The following is a 25,822-nucleotide window of genomic DNA, read 5'->3' as shown; positions in this document are numbered from 1 at the left end:
TTTTTTTTTTTTTTTTTGGGTCTCAAACTAGATTTTATGAATAATTTTTACCCTCCAAAAGTGGAGAAATGATTTAACAAGTACATCAAAGAGGCTATAATGGCCAAAGAAACCGAGGCTACAAAATGCCAAGCGGAAAACATGAAAGATTCGGATAGGAGGAGCATACATAACACTTCAGCAACTAAAGTTTGAGACAACAATAGTAGTAAAACGTGAGATGAGGCTTTGGAAATCAGAGAGCCACTCGGTTATCTACTGCCCTGAAATGTTGCATCAACTATAGTGTAAAGTTGTTTACCTAAACTAACCTGAATTTGATAATGGCCCTTAGAAAACTCAAAACTCTGTTGATTTAGATGTTTTATGAACTCTGATCAGTTGCTTACGATCCTAGCAGTAAGGAAGAACTCTTGCTTAGTTCAAAAGATTTTACCAACCCAAGGTCAACTTCAGCATTAATATTTCCACACTTTCAAATTGAGGACAAGATTTGTCTCCACGAAATTGGATCTTAAGGTGAGAAAAGTGGATTCTTACAGATTTGAATAAAGAAAGATACGTTTCAAAGAGATATGACTCTGTTTTAAGGGCGCGGTACAAAAATTAACGATTATATATAGACGCCTAAGTTTGGCATTCTACCAGGATCCAGGATGAAGTTGTTTTCATAGTTTTGGAAAAGTATACACCAACAGAATAACAGGTTTACAAATTTCACATTACTTACTCATCTATTTGGTACAACATCATATGAAAAGGGTTGAGGAAATGGATGCGCATGTGGTTGAGCCAGGGGATCCGAAGAGGTTGACAGAAGAGAGAGAGCACGGTGGAAATCTTGAGTTTCATGGAGGACCCCTGAGTATTCTCCCACACCTGACAAAAGGACTTAGCTATAAAATCACCAGAGATCAACTTCATTGATATACTTAAGGACCAGTGAAGAACTGTAAATACCAACCTTCGCCATGAAGTTGGAACTTGGACTTCCCAACTGAGAACCCGCCTGAGGTTTGAAATGTAGAGAAAGAGCGACTGCTACTAGCAACCAACTGCTCCTCAGAAGAGCCATTACCTCTCTGGAAGCTCAAAGTAAAGCCGCTTTCCGTCTGTGTAGGCTTTGTATCATAAGTGCTACCCCATTCGTACAAATCTTCAGATCTTGTGTTAAGGGACAATCCCTTCCACAACATATTTGTTTGCTGTCTTCGATCTACACGTTACATTAGATTTTCATGAAATGATGTTGTGTGTGTGTGATAAGATAGACAGATGGAAAGTTCCTGCGGGAACATTGATTTTATCAAGTTTTGATGTAGGTTCTTACCATACACCCTCTCTGGATTCATTGAAAATACTCCTTGTGGCTTGCGACGCCTCGCATTGTGATGAGAAAGACGTTTTCGGCAGCTTCGTTTCTTCTCATCAAATTCAGAGACGGCATGGAACCTAAACAATAGAAGAGTAATCAGTTCGCTACTGTCTAATATTAATAGGGCATGTAAAAGTTGGTTTTGGACAGCTAGACTGAAAAGGCACTCAACATTAACAGGAACGCAACTTAAGAATGAACTGAGGCCAGAGCATAACCACCGGCCTGACCTGTGATAATGGTCTTACCTGCTACATTGTTGGCAGAAACGACGCTCTAGGCCACTCACGGTAACTTTTGGGCACTTTGAATGTTTCTCACAGACTCTATGCTTACGATGATAATCCTTAGCAGATGAGAGATCCAGGTCACAGCCATCAATTTGGCAACGCGGGACTTGCATGCTTTGACCACAAGATTTTGATTTCTTCCGAGCAACAACAGATGGAGTCAAAAACTTCACAGAAACCGCTGGAATGTCATTATTGTTTCTACCCCAAAATCCTTCAGAGTATGTCCGCTTTCCTAGTTTTAAACAAAGGTCTGATTCAGCGGAGGCAACAGATGCCTCGAGAGCAGTGGATGCCTTCGCCTGGACAAAATCTATATTGTTGCAAGAATCTCCAGGGGAACTTTCTGATGCAGGAGGCTTGCACCGTTTGACATTGGGAGATGATGAGTTGGTAGAGGTTGACTGTGAGCTTTTCGATACAGCAGTGTGCCAGAAACTGGTGGCAGAGCCACTACTGACTCTCTCGAAGCCTAAGAAATCTGGAACTATAGACTCAATTCCATCACCTTTTTCAGTTTCCCAGTCAGTAGATAGCTGCTTGCTATCGTTTTCAGTCCTTGACGGATTTGACATGATCAAATTCTCCCAGTCCCACTGAAACGGAGATACCATGTTGCAGTCCATTCAAGAAATGGGTTGATTTCATAGACCTACGGCACCAAAGCCAGAGCACACAAATCCTGCAACAACCACAAGTTTGCAGCGATAATCAGATAAGAAAAAGACTAGACAATCCTATAATAACTGAGTGGCTAGCCAAACAGATACCCTCAACTAACCAATACCACAAGAAAGAAGTAGTAAAAAAAATTCTTGAGAATATCAAGAAGCAAACACAGGGGTCATGAGCGTTTATTGCTCCCACTTTAATGATTTAACTTTGAGGAAGAAAGACTTTTCTATGTTTCACCCAGACCAGCAAAAAGGGTTAAGAGGAAGGGTATTCCTTTTCCTCTTGTGCTCTCCATCACACAAAAACTAAGTGGCATTTATTGAATTGGTCCCACACTCCACAAAAAAAAAAAATCACATTGCGAAGCAAACTTGTCAAGAGAAGAAACACACGATCTACTACTACACATTGCAACTGCAAACTCTTTCAATAACCCATTCCTCCTTTGTACTTACTCTGAAGGTTCCCTAACTAACTTGAAGGCTAAAAAGCTTACAAGTTTACACATTGAATTAACTATAGTCAAACAAAACGGCACCAAGATAAGCCATTAGAAGGATCTATCTATCATTCTATCTATCCCCAGCAATAAAGATTGGACGATAACAAATGTGACAGTGAGTTAGGTTTGGATCCCAATCAAGGTCCCCCTATACTAACTAGCTAGCTAGGGTTGTAATACAATGAAAGCTAGTGGTCCCCCAAAACCAATAAAATTCATCAAACTAACCCAAGAGATGATTTTTGTTTTTATAAAAAAAAAAACAAACTTTATCAATGTTCAAACTCGCCTAGTAAAATACCACAGAGGTTAGAACAACTTGACACAGCAAAGCCAAGAGAAAACAATTTCCCAATACCTAGACCATTCACCTTGAACTAATATCATTGATTCATCGATCTCTCTCTCTCTAGTCTAGGACCTTGAACTATAAAGGTTAAAACTTTAAGATGAATATACCAGAAAAGACCCCCAAATCTCAAGGAAAAAAATAAATTAGTTTTTGCAATCATTTTGGGGGAAATAAGAGTAGAAACCTCAAGTAGGAAACAGAGAAGAAGACAGCCGAAGAAATCTCAGGTGGTCGATGATCGGAGAAGAGGGTTTTTGACTAAAAGATACAGTGAAGGGAAAAGAGACACCAAAATCGCCTCAGGAGAAATCGAATGAGAACAGAGAGAAGAAGCTCACGAGACTCTTTTTCTTTTTCTTTCTTCCTTTGTTTTTTTTTTTTTTTTTAATTATTTCTTTCATTTTCCCTTTGCTCTTTTGTCTTCCATTTTTTTTCCTTTTTTTTTGTTGTCTTTTTTTTTTTTTTTTTGTCTGCTATTACAATCACTAAAATTTATCAATACAGGTTTAATTGTAGTATATTGCAAACAGACAACAAAATGATGACTGATGACTTGTAAGTTGTAACTAATTATAGGTTCTAGGCTCTAGCTTTCCAAACAGACAATAAAATACTATGAAGTATCAGATTGTAAATCCTGATCATACCAATTTATTTTTATAAAAAAAAAAAAAAAACAGATGTAAAATGGACTTAGTAAGAAATTGTTAGATAGGACTTTAGCTTTTTTTTTTAACTTTGGGGAAGTTGTTTGGCGTACACGAAAACCATTTCATTTTGGAGGACAAAAAGAAAAAGAGCCTAGAATGAACTTAATTCAACATTTAAGGCTTCATTAGTGGTGCAAACAAGATTTTAATTAATTTGTTCATTCGTTTTGAACAAGGGATATGAGAATTCAATGTATGCAATTTTCTGTCGTTGTAATTAGATTTTAATGTTGGGATATTTCCGGTGTTTCAATAATACTACGTACAAGAAAGCTTAGTTTACATTAAAAAAAAAGAAGAAGCTTAGTTTACATTCTTAGCGGCCGCTAATTAAACATGTTAAACAGGCGCAATTTATAAGTTTCAGCATCATTAACTAATTTCATAAAGTCGTCAACTACTGTATTTTTCATTCGTTATTATTAGTATACTAGTCTACTTGGTACCTACCATTCAATTTTACATTCGTGCAAGTTTTAATATAAAACCTCTCTATTACTACTAGTTTACTAGTACTACTACTTTCACGAAAGTACACACAAATACACTAGTAATTGGGTTTGCCTAACTCCCAAAGAGTCTCCCCCAACTTCTAACCGTGTTACATTAAAACACCAGAGATCATGTTCCAATCAGGCAAATTCATCCTCCCCACTCCCACACAACACTGTCTTAAACGGTCCGTAAGACACCAATTAAGGTTGTTTTGGCTGGGGACTTGGGATTATTATATCCATTGATTGACCTTAAAAAAAATAAAAAATAAAAATAAAAATTCGTGCTTTGACTTTTGAAACACGTCGGCGAGATTTTCAGTACTTGTGTCTGAATATATTTTTTTCCTTTTGTACCCAAGTGAGTCTCTCAATTCTCAAGCTTTTCTCAAAAAAAAAAATCACAAACAACGATCCAATGATTTACGAACACGTAGACATCACCACGTCTCAGTACCCAATCATAGACTGGCTGTGACGGTTCACGTTGTGAGAATAGCACGACTGAATCTCCCTTTTTAGGTGGTGAAAACACACAAGTAAAAAAAAAAAAAAAGAGGATTAATATTGAATCCAAAAAAAAAAAAGAAAGAAGAGAGGTGAAAGTGTTGTTGGTTCGGCTCGTGATCGTTCAATTTCAATTCCCTTTGCTCCTCCCCGGCGGCGTAATCATGGTATGGCTGCGATTCTCGATCTTTGCCCATAATTGGTTTGTTTTTGTAAGATTGAATCACGGGGCCTTTGTTTAATTTTGTTTCCTCGAGATTCATGTTTTTAATTGGTTAAAAATTATGTTTCCGATCTGAATTAGTATATGAGGATTTTGATCTTACTCTGTGTTTTTTGATTTTGAACCATGGGAGATTTCGCATCATACCAAATTGAACCTTTTTTTATCTATACTTAGAGTCGGATTAGCTGAGTTGTTTATCGACATTATGTGTATTGTCTTAGCTTTGATTCTCTATTAAATTGCATAATTACATGAATTGGTACTCAAACCAGAGTTTCTGATTTTGAATATCGTCCTCGGATCTTTATAGATAAAGATGAGTATTGAGAATGGGGTTGGTTTGGTTTGATAATTTTTTGGTGTTGCAGACAACTTCAAAGAGACTCGCAGACAGGAAGATTGAGAAATTCGACAAGAACATATTGAAAAGAGGATTCGTTCCTGAGACCACCACCAAGAAGGGCAAAGACTACCCTGTTGGCCCCATCCTTCTCGGCTTCTTCGTCTTCGTTGTCATTGGTTCTTGTGAGTTCTTCTTCTTCTTCTCATTCCAGTTCCTTAACAATAGCATCTTTGAGTTAGGTTTTGTGCTCCTTAGATTTATGTCTGAATTTGGGTATCCACTGAATCATTTGAATATTTGATTAGCTTAGTGTATGAAAATGTTTTTCTATATCCACTAACCTTGTTGTACATATGGCTTTGTTACAGCTCTCTTTCAGATCATCAGGACTGCAACTAGTGGAGGCATGGCTTAAAACCAAATAGAATTCAAGGCGGGAGGAAGCAATTCTCAAATTTGAATATCTCTTCTTCTCTTCTGACTTGTCTCTTTTTTCTTTCCCCTTATACTGTAGAATGTGTTAACTTTCTGTTTATTACTACATGTTATGAAGAATTTTGAGTCTTTTCTAAAAATATCCAACCTTTACGTTTATATTCTTCTTGTTCACTTGATTCCACCATATGTGACACCAAAGTATAACACCGTTAAACTATTCCCTGTGGATTATTTGGCCAGATACAGTAGTTTGAAAGATCATAGTTGATCGGTGAAAATCCAATCTTTAACCAAGGGATGATGGATTGGTAGGGAGACATCCAAGAGTTGAGAGAGTTAAGCAATATGATTTATAACGAAATTTCTTATTTCACAATTCAGAAGTAAGTGAAGCAAACGAAAGTAATATGATTTATATACATTCGACTCTTGCTTCGGAAAGTTCGTAAACAAGTACCCGTTATATCTCTTTTTTATGCGACACTAGTAATAAACTGGAATCTGAATCATTTGATTAGCTTAGTGTATGTAAATGCTTTTCTATATCCACTAACCTTGTTGTATATATGGCTTTGTTACAGCTCTCTTCCAGATCATCAGGACTGCAACTAGCGGAGGCATGGCTTAAAACCAAATAGAGCACTTCAGCTGGAAGAAGTAGTTTTCAAAATGTAGAATCTTCTTCCCTCTGTGTCCTCTCTTTTTCTCTCCTTATACTGTAGAATGTGTCACCTTTCTCTTTTACTATATACATATCATGTAATGACGCATATTTTCCATTTAAGTTATTATTATATCAAACGTTTTAAGTATTTTCGTTTAAGTTAAGATGCCACCATTGTTTTGCTTTTGTTCGCTTGGTCCGCCACACAGCCACAGAGGGTTAAAAGAAGTTATACACAACCCAAGTCACAAGTCACAAGTCCCAAGTTATTTATTACAACACGAAAGTTGTGTATATTACAGTCTCGAAAATCAAAACCAAAAAACAAAACAACAACAAACAAACAAAAAACCCAACCGTGTGTGAACGTGAACCTTTCGAATACAACCTCAAAGACGGCCAAGGAAAAAGAACCAAGAGAAGAGAATGATCAAGCCCTAGCTGTAGGGGAGGGATGAAACGCTGTCCCGCAAGCGATCCAAAGTCTTTTTCTCCCCCCACGAGGAACGGTGCAGCCAGGGACCTTGGTCCATTCCCTAGTAACAGCATTGTAGGTAATCAGACGGTTCATCTGTCTGGACCTCAAGGACAATAAAATCAGACAACCTTTGTTGCCTAGACAATTCATCCTAATGTGCTTTCCGTAAAACTCCAAGCACCATATGTTTGGCATTCTGTCAACCTCCTTCCACAACAGTGTCATCTTCTGCAGCTCCCATATGCAAACGCAAGTGGCAGCGTTTTTAGTCAGTAGACCCACCAGCATCAACCGCTCTCCGCACGCAGCTAGCGTGTGATCGCTCAGGTCTGGCGGACCCGGTATGATGAACTGCTTCCATTTCCCAGAGACCATGTCATATGACAATATCCCTTCGGGTTCTGTTAACATGAAGTAAAGTGTGCTGTGGATAGCCACTGGCTGTGACTTAAAGTTGAGCAACACCGGGAGCTTTATGTTGGACGGGATGGTCCCTCGTTTGGTCCACACATTACTCAGGGAATCATACACTTCGTACTCTCCTTCACATCCAACCCACAAAACCTTATAACCATGACTGGTGGAGTTTCCATTCAGAGTCATCCCTACTGCAACACGAGACCAGACCTTGAACGACCGAGCAGGCAACTCTCTGAAAGACTTGGTCAGCGGGTTGCTCACATAAAAGTTCCGATGACCAATGTCGAGGAAGCACACAAGACCTCCCGCAGAAGCCATTGGCAAAACAATACTCTTCTTGGGCAGAGCGGGGATAACCGGATGGTGCCATTTCTTCAAAGAAGGGTCATACACTTGTCCAGAGTTGACATTCTCGTGTGTAATGGTGTAGAACCATGGCATGGTCTGAGGAAGCTCGGTGCAGTATCGGGAGAAGCTATCAGAATCAATCAGAGCATTCCATTTACGGCAAACTGCACGGAACTGGAAAAATGTAGCGATAGGTAGTCTGGAAACAACAGCTTCAAAGAGATCTTGGGGAAAATCCTGCCAGATATCTTGATCCATGTTTCCAATAATGTCATGTCCTGGATTACGTTCTTTGCGAGTACGTTTGAGAGGAGGAGGAGGCTTGACAGTTTCTAACATGTTGTTGAATAACCCAGGCCTCTTACTACCAGCAGCCATTACAAGATCACAACAATCATCAGCAGAAGTTTCTTCAATACAGGGCAAACACCATCTGCCAAATAACAAGAATCGTATCATCTGTCAGCCAAAAAAAAAGGTTACAGTATCCATATTCTTTATAACGAAATCATTACAGTAAAACCACCTAAAAGAATAAACCTTTACAGGTCCAAAGCCCTGGAATCTAATTATTCAAACAATTAACATACAATAAGATGCTAGTGGAGAGGGCTGTTTTCTTAAGCAGAGAATTAGGTATTGAAACAACAGTGATAGAGTGAAACGATGTCCTCTTCTATGAATCAAAATCATCAATTTCCTCTTTCAGCTAATTTATAAAAAGGCAACAAAACAAATCATCATAAGACTTTGCTTCACAAATGGGATTTTGCATGATTCTAAGTAATAATCGAAATTGAACCATATATATGCGCCTATAGACAAAATCGAACAAACAAACAAAAGCAAAATGTCCTAAACAGAAACACATTACGACAAATTGCTCCAATTAACAAATATAGAAATCCCCACAGATAGATCTACTCAGAGAGAGAGATTAAAAAAAAAAGAAATGGTTACCCGTTGTGAAACTGAGGATGGTGGAGAACTAAAAAGGAAGGAGAAGAAGAGGGAGAAGAGAGAAGAGGAGAGCCGTTGTTGTTGTTGTTGTTGTTGTGCAAGAGCTCTTGAAGCTGACCGATGAGATGTCTAAGCATGGCAAGGTCTTCTTCCATGCCCCCAACAACAACAAATCAAAAAGAGAGAGAAGCTGGATATCCAAAGTACTAAAAAAAAAAAGGTAAAACAAAAGAAAGAGAGATCAAACAATGGCAGTAGTAGGAGCAGCCATCATTATGTAGCAGAGCATATCGATTCAAGAATCTGCGCGCGGGGGTTCTGGAGATTTTTTAACCTCCCACCATTACCATGTCCTCCTCCGAGTCTCTCTCTCTTTCTCTTTAGTAAAACAAAACCATTGTTATTAAGTATTCTGCTCTCTCTCTCTCTCTCTCTCTCTCTGTGAATTGTCTTTTTCTCTCTCTTTTGTTTTTTTTTTGTTGCTTCATCTTTTTTTTCCCCAATATGGGCCCCATATGATTATTTCGTAGCAATTATTCCTCCTTCCTCTCTATTCTCTCTTTTTCTTTCCCCTTTTGCCCCTCACTTTTTTTTCTTTTTCTCACTTTATTCTTCTGTACGTTATATTTTTTTATTAACAACAATACTTATACTATACAGTTCATTTTGTTGTAACTAGAAACAAAACCAATTGATGATGATGGCAAATAAAATAAAAAAGATAGATACAACACCAAATTTTTTTTTTTTTTTTTTTTGGTTGCCAACCAAAAAAGGAAGACGCATGCTTGATAAATTAAAACTGATAAAATGATAATTATGTGCAATTATACTAAATCATGGTTTCCTCCACCTTTGTTTTCCCCTTTTCCATTATGTAATGTAATTATACAAACTTCATCCATTTTACTAGCGCTATTCAACAATTCATCATATGATTACGATCTCTACCAAATAAAAAAAATGTTTAGTGTAGAGAGGTCAACTAGAATATGGGAGATGAGATTGAAACTTATCTTTGTGTCATCGGCAGAACAAGAAGACTGCGAACAATTGTAGTAAGAAAGTCATTGAATGTTCCAAGTTAATAACAAAATAAAAAAAAAAAAGGAAGAAGGATGAAAAATGTGAATCGAATGTAGTAATATAATTGCATGTGCAATTTGGTTATCTTTTTCTTTTGGTGAAATATGTAATTATGATTTAAAAAAAAAAATCATTCCACGGAGAATGTAAAAGTAGTCGTAAAGCGTGGGGGTTCAATTTTTTCTCATCCCATCAAATAAGCGCTTTGGTCAATCATGTCCCTTCTTCCCATTTAACATATTTGAGCAATTACCATTCATTATTAAAAGACTAATCATCATCTTCTTCTTACTCATCATCATAACCTCTCTCTCTCAGTGTTGTTTCCTTTTCTCTACCTCTTCTTACATAGTGATAGTACTAACATATACTACTATTATGTTCCAAATGATATCATTAAAGCGGTAAAAAAAAGAAAAGGTTATTAAGTAAAAAGAAATAAGGCTATCAAATCCCAATATTATCACACAAAGATTCTTCATGATGAACAAGTTATCGTATCATTCACCAAGTAAATTAAGAAAAGCTCGGATCAAAAGTACTTAAAAACAATTATTATTTCTCTTAACTCTTGGACTAGCGGTTGCGCGATTCTTCTACCACCAACCGCATGGTGTTTGTGTCTCTTCCTACCAATCCATCCATCGAAAATACTTTTGCATTTGTTTTCTACGAGTAGCTCTTTCGGCTAATCGTTACCGTCCATTCAATGATCAACTTTCATATGTAATCGTTAATATTTGGCAAAATCGATATAAAGAGGTAAAAATAAAAAATTACTAATTTACTACTAAAGAAAAAAGACAAAGTTAGAGAACGCTATATATTACCACTAAATTAGGAATTTAGATAAAATTCCTTACGTAAGTAGTTTGAGAGTATCGCAGTGATTAAGTTCATGGATTTGAGAAACGAAGAAGACCGAGTCTTCAGGAGACGTGAAACAGGGCTCGACCTTAACTCTTGTTTGACCCGACCCGACTCCTCTCGAAGCTCTTACGTGAGCTAGGCCATTCTTAAGCCCCACTTCATATTCACACAAATTTTCTTTACTAAGTCCAATTTGCTTATGTAAAAAACAGGTCCAACAACTTGTACAAACCAACCTACCCTTGGATTGATCTTGATCTGATCTAGCGGTTTCTGCAGCTATAGTCAAATCCCAACGTTCACTTTTTTTCTTGTTTAGCTGTTAGCACCTATGGATTATTTATGAATGAACAAGTGAAGAATATAGATTCAAACTCGGAACAAAAGAGATATAACGGGTACTTGTTTACGAACTTTCCGAAGCAAGAGTCGAATGTATATAAATCATATTACTTTCGTTTGCTTCACTTACTTCTGAATTGTGAAATAAGAAATTTCGTTATAAATCATATTGCTTAACTCTCTCAACTCTTGGATGTCTCCCTACCAATCCATCATCCCTTGGTTAAAGATTGGATTTTCACCGATCAACTATGATCTTTCAAACTACTGTATCTGGCCAAATAATCCACAGGGAATAGTTTAACGGTGTTATACTTTGGTGTCACATATGGTGGAATCAAGTGAACAAGAAGAATATAAACGTAAAGGTTGGATATTTTTAGAAAAGACTCAAAATTCTTCATAACATGTAGTAATAAACAGAAAGTTAACACATTCTACAGTATAAGGGGAAAGAAAAAAGAGACAAGTCAGAAGAGAAGAAGAGATATTCAAATTTGAGAATTGCTTCCTCCCGCCTTGAATTCTATTTGGTTTTAAGCCATGCCTCCACTAGTTGCAGTCCTGATGATCTGAAAGAGAGCTGTAACAAAGCCATATGTACAACAAGGTTAGTGGATATAGAAAAACATTTTCATACACTAAGCTAATCAAATATTCAAATGATTCAGTGGATACCCAAATTCAGACATAAATCTAAGGAGCACAAAACCTAACTCAAAGATGCTATTGTTAAGGAACTGGAATGAGAAGAAGAAGAAGAACTCACAAGAACCAATGACAACGAAGACGAAGAAGCCGAGAAGGATGGGGCCAACAGGGTAGTCTTTGCCCTTCTTGGTGGTGGTCTCAGGAACGAATCCTCTTTTCAATATGTTCTTGTCGAATTTCTCAATCTTCCTGTCTGCGAGTCTCTTTGAAGTTGTCTGCAACACCAAAAAATTATCAAACCAAACCAACCCCATTCTCAATACTCATCTTTATCTATAATTCTATATAAATAAATCTGCCTCTACGAAGATAATAATAATAATAATGGTTCTATCTAGATCCGAAGAAGATATTCAAATTTCATAATCTTTTCATCACCATTCAACAGAACATCTAATTTGGGTACCAAATTCATGTAGTTATGCATGCATCCAAATCAAAGCCTAACACAATACACATAAATTACTCAGCTACTCCGACTCAAAATTTCGAAAACAGATCCACATTTGTCATGATTCGGTTTTCCTAATAGATTAACAGAGCAATTTTGGCATGATTTCAATATTCAAACACATTTTAGTAAACAGATCGGAGCTACAAATCACAAAAAATATTGTAGCCAATAAAAAACATGAATCCCCTCTATCAAAAGAAGCAATCCCTATGATCCAAATCGACAAAATAAAGCATAAGCAATGATCGAGTTCGCGACAAATACCATAATTAAACCGAAGACGAAATGCTTGAAACGAACGAAGTGACGATCGCGAGCCGAAGATAAACTTCTTGTCTTGGCGTTTTCCTTTTTTTTTTTGGTTTTCTCTTTGTTTGACTAGAATTATTATGTCTTGCTGTATTCAAAATAGTATGTATGGTCACGATGACCTCCTCCCTTTAAAAAGGGGTCATCAGTTATGCTTATGCAACTCACCGCGAACTTCGTCACAGCCATTCTTTGATTGGTTCTCGAGACGTGTGGACGTCTACGTGGAGATCGATGATTGGATTACTATTATTGGGCTTTGAAATGCTTTAGAAAGCCCTCTCCTCTCTTTCCCATGTCAAAAATGTGGACAATAATCATCGTATGGTCAACCTCTCGCGGACGTGTTGTATATTATAAAGTCAAAGCATTAAAGCACTCACGTGTATAAAGCCATCTTCAACTTTTTTACTTATCACAAAAGTGCCAGTGTATATATGTATAAAGGTAATGTACTAGTGTCCACTCCCCTATCCTGGACGATTTGATAAACGAACAAACCTTCAACTGTTCTTCTACTACAAGAATCCCTAAAATCATCATTTTACACACAAGACAACACTTTTACACACGTACTCTTCTTTCCCTGTCCAAACCAACTCTAGAGTCAGAGACATTCCCACCTCCTACTCTCATCTACAAACCACAAGTTTTTTGGTCGTCTCCCAATCAGAGAGAAGACAAAAGAAAAAAACTTTACAGAAGAGAAACTGGTCTAACTTCTTGGCCTGGCCACAAATATGGTCACATCGCCCTTTCTATATACACTCTTTTTGCAATCGTCATAATCTTTTCTTTTTTTTTTTTCCTGCAAGCAATTTCAAAACAAAAAAAAGGCGTTAGTAACAGTTGAGAAAGCTTTTTTTTTTAATTTTAAGATGAGAAAGATATAAGGGGCTTACTACTACTTCAAGATGCTAAGGAGACACGAGTTTTTTTTTGTGTTTCCATCGCCGTTCTTCTTTACACCCCATCCTTTTTTTTGGTTTTCATGATTCTGTATCTGAAGGTGAATTGAAAAACCGAGAAACTTCCCTGTACAGCTGCTCTGCTTCAAAGGGTTTTGATACATACCCATCCATTCCACACTTTAGACATTCCTCATGCGTTGCTTGAATCACGTCCGCTGTCATTGCTAATACCGGGAGATGCCAGCTTGTTTTGTTACCGTTCTCTACTATCAATGCCTCCCCATTCTGTATTCTCTTGTTCATCTCCTCTTCCATATCCCGTATTCTCTTCGTTGCCTCAAATCTGCAGACAAAAACAACAACTCAACCTTAAATCACATAATTTCAACTTTTTTTTTTCACAAACTTGTGGTATATAACAATCAGACATACCCATCCATTTCTGGCATCTGAATGTCCATGAAGCAAGCATCAAACTCGTGGGGTGGCTTAAGCAATGAGATTGCCTTTATCCCGCTCTCAGCGCACACCACATCAGCCCCATACTTTTTCAGAGCTCCTGCTGCCACTCTGAGATTTACGTTGTTATCATCCACGATTAATATTTTCCTACCAAGTAGAAGATTCCTGAGAACTAAAGCAGGAGGTCCCTTGTGTTGAGGTGGCTCCCTGTTTCCAATACCCAATCCCCTCTGCAAAGTTGCTGCTAGCATACTTGCCCTCAATGGTTTCACTATCACTATTGGAGGATCTGTACCGTTGCAAAAAGCATCTGGCATTGACGATTCTACTGAGTTTGCTAACAAAAACAATTTAGGAGAAAGGACAAGAGGTTCTTTCTGCAGCTTCTTAATGAACACATCTGCTTCCCTATTCCATATCTCTTGCTCTATAAGAATCATATTCACAGTGGTGGTACCAATCTTCATATAATGTAGAGCCTGTTCAACACGTGCAACTACTTCGACTCGAATTCCCAGCCGCTGAAAATGGTACCACGAAACTTTCGCCCTAGCAGGCCGATGGTCAACAACCACAGCTTTCATGCCCCGAAATTCCGAGCACATGAGCTGGTTGTTGTTGTTCTGCGGGTCGTTTTTTCTTTCAGTTTGCTGCATGCCATTGGAAAACACAGCAGTAAATGTGAATGTGGACCCGACCTTGGGAGTACTCGAGAATCCAATTTCTCCCTTCATCAGTCCAACTAGACATTTGCTTATGCTAAGTCCAATCCCTGTGCCTCCATGCGTCCGGGATATGGATGGTCCGACTTGCATGAAAGGCGTGAATATACGGGACTGTGCTTCTAAAGGGATTCCTATGCCAGTATCTTCAACTGAGACGATAAGGTTGATATCTGGTGGAGATGGTTCAAAGCTCCGATGCCCATTGGAGCTGAAAGCTTTAAAGTTTTCCCAGCTCCTCTGCCCGTCTGCAACTGGAAGCCCGCTAAGTGTACCTTCCGGAGTCAATGCTGTCTCTCCATCGATAGATTCAAATAGCTCCTCCACCAATTGAACAGTTACAAAGATGTGTCCTTTCTCAGTGAACTGCCAGGATTTTATAAAATGATCAGCTCCTTTTATCACTCAATTAGGAGATGCAAGGAATGATCAGCAAAGAATTTATAGCAAACACTTTACCTTAATGGAGTTACCCATAAGATTTGTGAGTATTTGTCGAAACCTCCCAGGATCGCCAATTAACATCTCTGGAACACGATCAGATATGTATACTGCCAACTACATTCATAAGCACCACTCAAAAAATCAGTAAGAAAGACTTCATATAAGTTACAACCTTTGGTTTGCAGATCATAAATATCATATAGTAAGTTACCTCTACCCCTTTTTGTTGGGACTTTCCAGAGAAGAGTGACAGGACATCATCTAATATTCCTCTCAAATCAAACCGCACGTCCTCAAGCTCAAGGTTTCCAGATTCAATCTTTGCTTGGTCCAAAACCTCGTTTATTAGTGAGACTAAAGCTTTCCCACTTGCTTGTGCAGTCCTCACATAATCCTGTTGCGTAACATCTAACTCTGTGTCCATAAGCATATGCAACATTCCTACAAGCCAAATGAAAGTCAACATGAGAAAATATGTGCATTCATGGAACATAAGTGAAAGAAGGAGGCCATTTCAATACTCACCAAGAACACCATTCATTGGAGTTCTGATTTCATGTGAAACAGTAGCAAGGAACTGCATAAAAACAAAGTTAGAGTACAACCCTATTTACTAACATAGAAAACTTAATATGCTGTGGGAAACGATCAATTGTGGATGATGTATGTACCTGTGACTTTGCAACATCTGCTGCTTCAGCCTTTTGCTTGAGCTGCTCCATTTTATGGCAATCTTCTTCAACTTTGGTTATCCGACTCACAGTTGCATGGATTATATGTGCAACAAGCAACGCAATCACAAGGATGCCGAATGATGTGACCATTGATAGCACTGGCCATGGTGGTTTCTGCTTAAATCTACAAAAGACAGAAGCTTAACACCTGGATACTTGCCAACAAGAAGATATAGCAGACATATGCTGAATTGGTCAAGTACCTGCAACGCATTTCATGCTTTCTAAATGGATCGCCAAAGTTTAGTAGACTAACACGTTCCAACTCATCAACGAACACATTTGAACCATACATGCTAATCGGCTGGGAGTGATTGGTGGTATCGTATACATTGACAAGAATTGTTTGCTTGCTAGCCAGCTGCTGAAGCAAGTTTTCCACCAGTGACTCAATGTCAAACACTCCACCAAGATACCTTCAGTGCCATCAAAAGAGATCAATAAGAAAAAATGATATCTGTTAATCTTTTGTGTGTTTCGCATGAAATATCTAACTCCAACTATTTATTTAGACGCCTATGGTACACACACACCCATTAGTAGCCTCAATTCTCTCTTTTGGCGTTGCATTTGAAGGAAGATCTCTCTTGTAGACTGCAAATGTCAGGATAACCCCAAGTCTATTTGTCTTTATCAATGGAAAAGGAGCTGTCAAAACCCCTTTCCCTGATCTCCTCGCCCGCAACACATTTTCGCGGTCTTCCTGTCAAGAAGAATTCAGCGAGATTATATATCAGTTAAAGTAGTGCTCTAAACTGTACCTAAAATGACCACACCAACTTAATCAGTAAGCAGAGATTGAAATATGAACTAGCTATGTTGGCAGCATACACCGGGTAGTGAGTGTAGACCATAACTGTGAACTACATTAAAACAGTAAAATTAGAACTAGTGATGGAGCTTACTTTCCCAGACAGCATATCGAGAGAAACTACATGAGAAACAGTGTCCTGAGCAAAGATGACTGGAGCATACTCCTCTTGAACAGGGGATGGTTCCAAAGCTTCCGGGTCATATTCATCCTTGTGAACTGGATTTTGCTCAAGAGAATCCATCCTCCGAATAGTCCAACCTTGTTGCCTCTCAAATTCTTCCCTCTCTGAATGGAGCACTCTCATAGCATATGCGACCCCGCTCGTGAGAGGCCTCTCAAAGGAAGTTCTATCAGTGTACTCGGAGAATGTCCTCTACACAAATTTTATTGATGGTTAATATGTTGTTCACTAATACTCAACAAGACAGGAATCAAGCTACCAAGTGTCAGCTAAATACCAAGACTTATCTTAGCAACAAATCTGCAAAGTTGTAATATTAACTGAATGAAAAAACTTCCTTTTTATAAAGGTACGTGTCAAATTAATTATCCAAGGATGGTTCATAGACTACACCACCGTAGGAACAACCTATGTTCTACAAGCAAGACTAGATCTCAGGCATCAATCAAAAAAATTCCCAGAGGATGATATGGTAACACAATCAAAACAGGAACGGAAGACAATTAAGCAAATGGGAAATGAAGAATATACCTGATCAATAGCAGAAGGAATCTTGCCATGGTGGAAGGTGGAAATCAAGATAGACATGGCTTGAACATGATTCATGCTAACGTTGAACTGATCCTGAAGCATACGAGCCCTCTCATCGCACATACTAGTAAGAGTCTCTTTCCTCTTCTCCATAGCTTGAGAGCTAAAGTACCAGAAGGTCCAAATAGAGACCAAGAGCCAGAAGACGACCCAAGCGACGACAAGCTTCCTCCACCAAGTCTTGTTGAATTTAACAGAGCCAAGAAACTGATAAGAGAAGCTGGGGATCTTGAGTCCGCAAGTGGAGATCCTATTAAAGAAGTTCTTCTTCTTCAAGGTAGTCATCTTGTTCGTCTTCTCAAGATCACCGACAGAGCCAACTAGAAGACCAGACTTGTTGTTGTTGTTGTCCTCGATCCCATTATCAACGAACCAAGAAACGAACCAGCAGCATAGCATCCAGAAGAGATGCCCAATCTTGACACCAAACCCTAGTACATGGAACAAACTCATCCACTACTTGAAAACAGGATCAACCCCCAAAAAAAAAAGAAACAGAGTGATTTTTACAAACTCAATTCAACTAAGAGAAGCTCCCCCCACAACCAGAACCAAACAAAAAAATAACCCTGTACAAAAGGGGACGAATCAGAGAGAATCAAGAAAATCCAAAAGCAATTATTTTTATTTTTTTTGTGTGTTATCCCTTTGAAGAGGCTTCCCAGAAACAAGAAGAGAGGAAAAAAGAAGACAGAGGAACGTGTCAGATTAGACAACCTCCAAAGGGCTTAGATCAAAGGAGGTTACTACTTAATCAAAGATGACGAAAGATAAGAGGAAGAAAACAAAACAAAAAGAAAGGTAGAAACTTTGAAACAGGGAGTTAAAGTCCCAAAGTGAGATTCCTCGAAATCCAAAACAGGAAACTTAAAAAAAAAAAACACAACAGCTAGTTCGTACTAGTATATAATTCGCAACGAGTTTGGTTCCAAGAGAAATCTAGAGTGTGATGATGATGAGGATGATGAGAGAAATGAAGAAGTGAAAGAGCGGAATAAAGTGGCTAGAAAGTGAGGAAATAGGAAGCTGGAGGAGGAGAGAGTTTTGAGTGGATTATCTAATGGGAGAAAAGAAAGAAACTAACAACAACAAAGGAGGAGCAGAAGCAGAAGCAGAAGAAAGAAGAATCTATCATCGGAAAATAAAAGAAAAAAAGATGAGAAGAATATGGTGGAAGACAAATGTCTGCTTCTTCCTTCTCTCTCTCTCTCTCTATTATCTGATATTATTGTTTATATCTTTTCTTTTTTATTTATTTCATTCTTAACTTCCAATTTTTATATATTTTTAATTTAATCTTTTAGCATATGATACTAAATAAATACATATACTTCATTTTTAACAAAAAAATCCTGATGATGATATTAAGAACTCGATTCTAGAAGGAAATCTTCAAGTTGAGATTCTTTTCAAGTTTGTTTTAATCATCTGATTCTTGTTTTTGTGTGTGTGTGGTCTAGTTAAAAAATACATACCTCATTAATATTACCATTAATAACACATACTTATTAAATAAGGGCATATATGTATATTTCAGTGTTTTCTTAATTTGTGTGAAAAGTGTCAGAGTGACACTCTTTGTAAAACGGAGAGAGTAATAAGTACATAAAAATATACACTAAGGGGGAGGTATTGGTTTGAGATTTTAAGAGAGTTTAATGACTTTAAATAAAATCATGGAAAGTATAAAGTTGAGGATTCTTATTGATTGTTTAGAAAGTTTTTTAAAATTTTGCTGATTTGTTTTTCCTAATCTTGTAAAATCTCTTATAAAATCTTGTAAATTTTTGCAACAAATATTGCACAATATTCTTTTGATTCAACACTTCTGTAAAAAAAAAAAAAAAATCTCTTTGTGTTCAGGGTTCTTCTCTCGACATCGCAACCTTCAACATCGCCACACACGACGGTGGTGGTAGCCATAAACGGAGGCTCTCTTCTTCTCTGATCTATATAAATTGCATAAATTGATTGTGTGTCTCATTATTATATACAAAATGGGTGTCATGATCCTTACGTAAACAAACATGCACACACACACACAGAAGAAAGAGAGATAAAGAAAGAAGATGAGAGAGAGGGTACTCGAAGTGAAAGTTGAGAGAAAGAGCGAGAGATGAATATATTATACATTTACCTCTCTGTTTCACGAAGTGCACACAAAAAAAAAGTCATGGACATAGACAATCTCTCTATTTGATGAAAGAGTTTTCATAAAGAAAATGATATAAAATCCTAAACCAATAACATAAAATTTGAATTCATTAACAATCCAAGATTCATTTGTTTTACTTGAATAACATAAAACTTTTGATGACTTTATAAAACTCTTAATCCAATAACACTAGATTTATCAAGATTTTAGATAACTTTTTATAAATCCACAACCAATAACACCAAATTTTAAAAAAGTTTTAAAAAGTCTTGATTGAATAACAACATATTTTACATAACTTTTAAAGTCATTAAAATTCTCCTTAAATCCCAAACCAATAACCCCTTAAATGATGGATAAAAAATAACTAAACGGCGCAGGCAAAAAAAAAAAAAGCTAAAAAAAGGAGGGGCCCACGAGAAGGGAACAAAGGCATATATGGTCTCACTTCTCCTCACCCTCCAATAATAAAACTTAAAATTAAAATTAATAAAAAAAAGGCGGGTTAGAAGAATTTATTACGCAAAAAAAATTGGGAGGTGCAGTAGTTGGTAAAGTGACAAAAACTAAACAACACTAAAGTATTATACAAGTAACCTCCCTCCTCTAATACAAGTCAAATAAAACTCGGTTTTTTTCCAATTTCAATATACACTTCTTTTTGCCAAACTAAAATATATATCTATAGAAAATTATTTCCTTAGGTGAACGTCATCTGTTTTTACACGTGTTGATAATATCTGAAAGCTTAAACATTTTTTCGGAGACATATTCAATCTCATATTTCAAATGATTTTAGTTTGATATATAATTTAGTGTAAAATTCGTTAAAATCCTATATAAAACTATGAAATTTAGAGGAGGTAATCAACTGATATTTTAAAAGATTCTAGAGTATTATTAAAATCACTTGTTATTCAATTGATGATTTTTGATGATTTTCAAAAATCTTTTAAAATCCTATGTTATTCAACTAGAATTTATTTAAAATCATTTAATACAGTCTAAAATCTCTTGTTATTCATTCAGTTATTTATAAAACTTACTTGAAATATATTGTTATTCAAAATATCACAACTTTTTAAAAAGTGAGATTTTGAATGATTCTACAAGACTTATTTTTTGTTTTCTAGTTAAAAAATATCATCTCAAAATCATACCTTTTGAAGTAGAATTTTTAAAGATTTCATTAAAAAAAAAAAAATCTACGACAGCTCTAAACCAAAAAACACCGACGATCACCGGCCACCTCACCTTCTCCACCGGTGAACTTGAAGCTTTGTCTCTTCCTGTGAATCAGCCCACCATCATCTCTATTCGGTAAGCTCTCTCTCTCTTCTCCCTCTTAGTTGTCAATTTCTAGAATTGGTATTTTGTATTTTATCAATTTCTCAAATAAAAAATCAACTAAAAAATGAGTAAGGATGAATATTCTGAGCAGATAAGCGAAGAGGGGATGTTTTATTGCAGTCTGTGTGAAGTTGAGGTGCGGGAAATACATCTAGACACAGGCTTGTCTTATTTTATCTTGTGATTAGCTTTACATTTTATTTGCTTCACGATTCAATATTAAGATAGCTTTACATATTTCTCTGGACTAATTATTATATTCCTTTTGTAGTTATTCAAATACAGCAAGCATTTGCATGGTTTGTGACAATATGTTAAAATCACGCAAAATTAACAATCAAATCTTGTAGAATCCATTTCATTTTCTTTTTTAAAAAAAATATAAAAACTCTAAAACACAACTAAATCTCCTAAAAACTCCCCTAAATTTTTCAAAGTCCTAAAATATTAAAATCCTACCAAATTTTTTAAAATCTAAGTTGAATACCCCCCTCCCTCTTAGATTTTTGTATTTTTAACTAAATAAATCTTCCAAAATCCCAAATTTTTTTTTTTTGTCGTCTGATAGAACATAAGAAAAATGTTTGAACAAGGAAAGAAAAACACAAAACTGAAACAATTAAAACGCCTCAGCTCTCACTTGATTATGAAACCAATAAGGCCCTCCAAGTGAAAGATAAAACTAGAATCTACCATTTTTTATAACACTCTTTGCGATCGCCGAAGCCACTGTGTTTACAGTACTCGCAACTGTATAAGCTCTCCATGACGAAAGCTTTGATAGCGCCTCATGTATACTACTCAACAATAAGGTAGCTTTTATTAAAATTCAAATCTACAAACTGTTTTGAATAATAATGAATTTTAAGGTAGATTTTTAAATCATTATGTGAAGACTTTGTAAAATCCATGACTGAAAAATATAAGATTTGTAAATTTTATATAAATTTTTTTAAATGTTAAGTTGAATACATCTCGTTCAGTATTTTTAAATTTATAATCATTTTTTCATTTGTTTCTAATTATTGGCCAAAAAATTGCTAATAGAAATTTTATTCTAAAAATGGGATTGCTTGAAAGACACCAATCAACGGTTGTTCTCTCACCCATCATGATTCATGATGAATCCTTTTTTACTTCCCCCCCCCCCAATCTCTTTCTCTCTCTCTCTCTCTCATATATTATATTAATGGGCCAAACTATTATGAGTTCGAAGGCCCATTTAAAAGTATCCTCTTTTTTTTCTAATTGGTCTGTTCCGTACAATTGTTTTTGCAGTTGTAGTTATCTCTCACCCCCTCCTCTGGTCTCGGTCATCATCTCCTCTTGAAAGCACGACGGTAGATAGAGAGCAAAAGGATCAATCAATCAAATCAAAAACAAAGGCAGACGGAGAGAAGGAGGGATGGATCCAGACGCAGTTGCAAAGGCTTTCGTTGAGCACTACTACTCGACCTTCGATGGGAATCGTCCAGGTTTGGTTTCTCTGTACCAAGAAGGATCCATGTTGACCTTCGAAGGCCAGAAGATCCAGGGCTCTCAGAACATCGTCGCTAAGCTCACCAGCCTCCCTTTCAATCAGTGTAAGCACAACATCACCACCGTCGATTGTCAGCCTTCTGGTCCCGCCGGCGGTATGCTCGTCTTTGTCTCCGGTAACCTTCAGCTCGCTGGCGAACAGCACGCTCTCAAGTTCAGCCAGGTTTCCCCCCCTTAAAATTCTCTTTATCACTTGTTTCCTCCATCATGTACGGTAGGGTCTTAGGGTTTTAAATTGTGCGTTTCTTTTAGATTTATTTATATATATATATATATATTTATGTGCCTGTTAGTTAGGTCATTAGAAGCTTCAACGATCTGGAGTTGTCTCGCAATTTTGTACCCTCTTTGATGCATTTAGTGATAGATCCGTGTGTAGGTTAAAAAGGTTCAGAGTTTTTTTTTATTTTTTCCCAAGGTTTTGTGTACATGTTATCTTGAGTCATCTCTTTCTGGCATTTCAGATTTCCACTCTCCTTCTGCTTCGTGAACGTAGCATCGGAATAGTGTTTTTTTTCTCAACTATTTTGTATATGTGATCTTGTAGTCTTTTTGATATACCGCATTAAGATTAAAAATGTCTCAATTCTATATACTTCTGTGTTGCTTGTGGTGTGTGTATCAATCATCTGCTGATGTAGACTTTGTTTCTGGTTTTTTTTTTCAGTTTTGAAGGCTGTTTACTAGATTTGTTTAATAGGAAGCAAAATAATATGTTTGTATCATTGCCTCTTAGTTCTTTAACTTTTAAGGGTACTACTTGTGTCTTTGTTATCAATTTTTTTGTGTGAACGTCAAACTAGTGGAATCTATGCATCGAATTAAGTGGGATGAATTCATATCAACTTGAGAGCTATATATATATATATATGCATCTCTCATATTGCGAATCACGCATTGGATTCTTTTATAAAAGTAGCATAGTTTGTTGTTTGGATTTTGCCTGGTTCTTGACTCGCCTGTCTTTTTGTGCACAGATGTTCCATTTGATATCGAATCAGGGAACCTACTACGTGTTCAATGATATATTCAGGTTGAACTATGCCTGAGGGATCAGGTGCAAGGGGGTATATTCGCACCATGATGACAAGCAAAAAAAGAAGACTGATGGAAGTTTGGGGTGTGAGTTGGTTTTAGATTTGGAACATGAAGCTTATTTTCTCGTGGTTTGCTGTCTGTTTTTTTTTTATATATTTTAAATCAATGGAGCTCCTTTGTTACTTTGGTTGAGATTACTCTATTTGTTTTCGGGCATTGATCCATGATTTAGTAAGCACTTTTTAAAGGATAAAAAAAAATGTTTATTTTGGAATATGGTTCCCTTTTGAAACCCTTTTTCATATGATCAAACTACTATTCTTTTCTTTTCCATCACGACGACCGTACAAAAGTAACAATTGTATTATAGAATCACCGAACGAAAGCTATTATTATTCGTCATCATCATCGAAACCAAATTCTCGCAACAGCTCGGGCACTTGAACATGAGGTCCACTGTCTGTTCCATTCCCATGGTTGTTTTGCTCCTTGGAAGTGGAAGTCCCCGTGAGTGGGTTCTTGAGTGGACGTATCTTACCTTTGAACATCCCATTAAGCATACCCCCGATGGATCTGACAGGGTGGCTAATCCTATCTTTCAACATGAAAATCATCGAGTACTCAGAGAGCTGCCAAGTCAATGTCAGGACGATCATAGCCGAGATCAGTATATGCGTAATTTTGTTCTGCCTCTGCACCTTCTTGATGTCTTTAGCTAATTCTTCTATACTCTCTTCCAAATGTTTCTTCCCCTCGTGTTTTCCTTTGGATGGTGAAGAATCTGAAGATCGTTCTTTTTCTTCCTCTTCTTCTTTGGCTGTCTTATGAGTTTTGCCCTTCATCCTCGGTGATTCCAACTAAGTTACAAACAAAAATTAGCATCAGCCCTGAAATGGGAATAAGGTCATCAACTCATCCCTAGACAGGACATGAAACAGAAACTAACACAATCATGTTGACAAGATCTACGTTCAGTGTTACACATTGCCAGGACACACTAATAATTAAATCATCATTTTACTGATCCAACCCAAACAAATTGGAGCTTGTGGTGATAGGCTTACAACAAAAAGACAAACAAGTTGTATCTGTCTGATTCACGAGTAAGATCAGACCAATCATATTTCAATCAAATCAAAGCAATCATCACACAAGATTCGTTGGTATAATAGTATATTCTCAAATAGTGATATGATTCAATCTTTATACCCAGAAAAGTTGATTGGGCACAAACATATCAGATAAATCAAGAAAGGAGAAAAACAGAGCTCCAAGGGGGAAAGAAACGAAGAAGTGTACCTGAGAGATAAGCCGAGAGAGCAAAAGCTGATCGTCGTCGTCTTCGATAAATGAGTCACCAGAAGCTTCTCTCTTCCTCTTCTCATCAAGAAGCTTCTCGATGGCTTTACTCAGATTCTCCACATCGTCACTCGACTCCATTTCACAGATGACAAACCCTTCTTCTCCTCCAACCTCTCCGCCGCTATCTCGCCTATCTCCAACAAAGACGATGTTTGTTGCTTACAGTTCTCTCTATTTTATTTTTAGGTAGAGAGAGAGACTTTTTTTTTTGTTTTTGGGACCCTTTTGTTTTGTATTGACAACGTAAGTCAGGACAGGACACGTGACATCAATTGACGGCACGGCACCTCCACTACCAAAGAAATAGAGCTATATTGAGATGCGCAATAGCGTAGGACATTTAAATACTAGTAGTATTCAACATGTAATAATGTAGTTATAATTCAGATTCTTTCTCTATCGGGAATTCACTCACACGCGCACGCACACACACAAAAAGAAGATTTTAACAAAAACAGAGAGTTATAGAGAAGAATGAAAAGACAAGCTCGTAACTTGAAACGCTTTCTGTTTCCAGTAAACCTCTGCCAAAAGATTATAAAACTCTTCTAGCCCTACTTTTCTTTATCTGATTTGAATACTCTGCCTGCCCATAAGTAGAGAACCAAAAAACCAATCATCTAGCTGCAAGGACTATAATTGGAACACCTAGAAGAGATCAAGAATAATGAAAAACAAGAAGTATTTATCGAGGACAGAAGCAGAAATTGATTAAATGATAGAACAAGATTTAAAGAGGATCACCAACGTATAGAGAGAACTGTGTCATAAACAAGCAAAGAAAAGGAGGCAGTAGAAATCCTAAAATCTTTGTATGCTTTAAGAAATAATGTTACATAAAAAGAACCCCATATCCATTAAAACACACACACAAATATCAGAAGCCTTCTCTATCTCTAAAAGTAAAATAGAAAATTCTCTTTTGATAAGTAAAATTATAAAACTTCCCCCCCCCCCCCCCCCCC

At 37.0% G+C, this 25,822-nt stretch overlaps 7 protein-coding genes across 11 annotated transcripts; 2 read left to right on the top strand and 5 right to left on the bottom strand.

The window, feature by feature from the left end:
- LOC104757056 (squamosa promoter-binding-like protein 11) lies at nt 599-3,592 on the bottom strand. 4 transcript variants are annotated; one of them, XM_010479758.1, is made up of 5 exons: nt 3,379-3,592; nt 1,624-2,347; nt 1,331-1,452; nt 965-1,216; nt 599-879 (listed from the first exon to the last, which is right to left on the bottom strand). In XM_010479758.1, the coding sequence occupies exons 2-5, from the start codon at nt 2,289-2,291 to the stop codon at nt 731-733; spliced, it is 1,191 nt and encodes a 396-aa protein (XP_010478060.1). In that variant the 5' UTR covers nt 2,292-2,347; nt 3,379-3,592; the 3' UTR covers nt 599-730. The 4 variants fall into 4 exon arrangements, with proteins under 4 accessions (XP_010478060.1, XP_010478061.1, XP_010478059.1 ...); XM_010479759.2 differs by lacking the exon at nt 3,379-3,592 and adding an exon at nt 2,436-2,977; XM_010479757.2 differs by lacking the exon at nt 3,379-3,592 and adding an exon at nt 2,447-2,977.
- Nucleotides 4,947-6,072, top strand: LOC109129848 (stress-associated endoplasmic reticulum protein 2-like). Its single transcript, XM_019238804.1, has 3 exons — nt 4,947-5,072; nt 5,500-5,656; nt 5,843-6,072. The coding sequence occupies exons 1-3, from the start codon at nt 5,070-5,072 to the stop codon at nt 5,887-5,889; spliced, it is 207 nt and encodes a 68-aa protein (XP_019094349.1). The 5' UTR covers nt 4,947-5,069; the 3' UTR covers nt 5,890-6,072.
- LOC104757055 (F-box only protein 6-like) lies at nt 6,822-9,216 on the bottom strand. Its single transcript, XM_010479754.2, has 2 exons — nt 8,783-9,216; nt 6,822-8,255 (listed from the first exon to the last, which is right to left on the bottom strand). Exons 1-2 carry the CDS (start codon nt 8,935-8,937, stop codon nt 7,007-7,009), a joined length of 1,404 nt encoding a protein of 467 aa, XP_010478056.1. The 5' UTR covers nt 8,938-9,216; the 3' UTR covers nt 6,822-7,006.
- Nucleotides 11,434-12,678, bottom strand: LOC109130207 (stress-associated endoplasmic reticulum protein 2-like). The gene is made up of 3 exons (XM_019239493.1): nt 12,510-12,678; nt 11,850-12,006; nt 11,434-11,663 (listed from the first exon to the last, which is right to left on the bottom strand). Exons 1-3 carry the CDS (start codon nt 12,510-12,512, stop codon nt 11,617-11,619), a joined length of 207 nt encoding a protein of 68 aa, XP_019095038.1. The 5' UTR covers nt 12,513-12,678; the 3' UTR covers nt 11,434-11,616.
- LOC104757054 (histidine kinase 3) lies at nt 12,941-18,617 on the bottom strand. Of its 2 annotated transcripts, XM_019239492.1 has the most exons (11): nt 17,354-18,617; nt 16,733-17,014; nt 16,361-16,530; nt 16,031-16,243; nt 15,765-15,951; nt 15,619-15,670; nt 15,305-15,534; nt 15,109-15,207; nt 13,898-15,015; nt 13,457-13,808; nt 12,941-13,362 (listed from the first exon to the last, which is right to left on the bottom strand). In XM_019239492.1, the coding sequence occupies exons 1-10, from the start codon at nt 17,864-17,866 to the stop codon at nt 13,544-13,546; spliced, it is 3,129 nt and encodes a 1,042-aa protein (XP_019095037.1). In that variant the 5' UTR covers nt 17,867-18,617; the 3' UTR covers nt 12,941-13,362; nt 13,457-13,543. The 2 variants fall into 2 exon arrangements, with proteins under 2 accessions (XP_019095037.1, XP_010478055.1); XM_010479753.2 differs by lacking the exon at nt 12,941-13,362 and having other exon boundaries at nt 13,456-13,808; nt 17,354-17,866.
- On the top strand, nt 22,156-23,769 carry LOC104757051 (nuclear transport factor 2-like). Its single transcript, XM_010479751.2, has 2 exons — nt 22,156-22,620; nt 23,435-23,769. The coding sequence occupies exons 1-2, from the start codon at nt 22,324-22,326 to the stop codon at nt 23,504-23,506; spliced, it is 369 nt and encodes a 122-aa protein (XP_010478053.1). The 5' UTR covers nt 22,156-22,323; the 3' UTR covers nt 23,507-23,769.
- LOC104757052 lies at nt 23,743-25,150 on the bottom strand. Its single transcript, XM_010479752.2, has 2 exons — nt 24,795-25,150; nt 23,743-24,352 (listed from the first exon to the last, which is right to left on the bottom strand). The coding sequence occupies exons 1-2, from the start codon at nt 24,933-24,935 to the stop codon at nt 23,888-23,890; spliced, it is 606 nt and encodes a 201-aa protein (XP_010478054.1). The 5' UTR covers nt 24,936-25,150; the 3' UTR covers nt 23,743-23,887.

This window comes from Camelina sativa, chromosome 17 (genome assembly GCF_000633955.1).
Source record: "Camelina sativa cultivar DH55 chromosome 17, Cs, whole genome shotgun sequence".
NCBI classification, from domain to species: Eukaryota; Viridiplantae; Streptophyta; class Magnoliopsida; order Brassicales; family Brassicaceae; genus Camelina; species Camelina sativa.
This window is presented reverse-complemented; position numbering and strand designations above follow the sequence as displayed.

Excerpts from the sequence above, each read along its gene's own strand:
- LOC104757052 (XM_010479752.2), bottom strand. The coding sequence starts at position 24,935 with ATGGAGTCGAGTGACGATGTGGAGAATCTGAGTAAAGCCATCGAGAAG. Across the intron at positions 24,353-24,794 it reads TCTCTCGGCTTATCTCTCAG|TTGGAATCACCGAGGATGAA; the intron begins GTACACTTCTTC and ends TTTGTAACTTAG.
- LOC104757055 (XM_010479754.2), bottom strand. The coding sequence starts at position 8,937 with ATGGAAGAAGACCTTGCCATGCTTAGACATCTCATCGGTCAGCTTCAA. Across the intron at positions 8,256-8,782 it reads CATCCTCAGTTTCACAACGG|ATGGTGTTTGCCCTGTATTG; the intron begins GTAACCATTTCT and ends GTTATTTGGCAG.
- LOC104757054 (XM_019239492.1), bottom strand. The coding sequence starts at position 17,866 with ATGAGTTTGTTCCATGTACTAGGGTTTGGTGTCAAGATTGGGCATCTC. Across the intron at positions 17,015-17,353 it reads TTCCTTCTGCTATTGATCAG|AGGACATTCTCCGAGTACAC; the intron begins GTATATTCTTCA and ends AAATTTGTGTAG. Across the intron at positions 16,531-16,732 it reads TCGATATGCTGTCTGGGAAA|GAAGACCGCGAAAATGTGTT; the intron begins GTAAGCTCCATC and ends TCTTCTTGACAG.
- LOC104757056 (XM_010479758.1), bottom strand. The coding sequence starts at position 2,291 with ATGGACTGCAACATGGTATCTCCGTTTCAGTGGGACTGGGAGAATTTG. Across the intron at positions 1,453-1,623 it reads TTCTGCCAACAATGTAGCAG|GTTCCATGCCGTCTCTGAAT; the intron begins GTAAGACCATTA and ends TCTATTGTTTAG. Across the intron at positions 880-964 it reads GTTCCAACTTCATGGCGAAG|GTGTGGGAGAATACTCAGGG; the intron begins GTTGGTATTTAC and ends TCCTTTTGTCAG.
- LOC104757051 (XM_010479751.2), top strand. The coding sequence starts at position 22,324 with ATGGATCCAGACGCAGTTGCAAAGGCTTTCGTTGAGCACTACTACTCG. Across the intron at positions 22,621-23,434 it reads ACGCTCTCAAGTTCAGCCAG|ATGTTCCATTTGATATCGAA; the intron begins GTTTCCCCCCCT and ends TTTTGTGCACAG.
- LOC109130207 (XM_019239493.1), bottom strand. Across the intron at positions 11,664-11,849 it reads CTTCGTTGTCATTGGTTCTT|CTCTCTTTCAGATCATCAGG; the intron begins GTGAGTTCTTCT and ends GCTTTGTTACAG.
- LOC109129848 (XM_019238804.1), top strand. Across the intron at positions 5,657-5,842 it reads CTTCGTTGTCATTGGTTCTT|CTCTCTTTCAGATCATCAGG; the intron begins GTGAGTTCTTCT and ends GCTTTGTTACAG.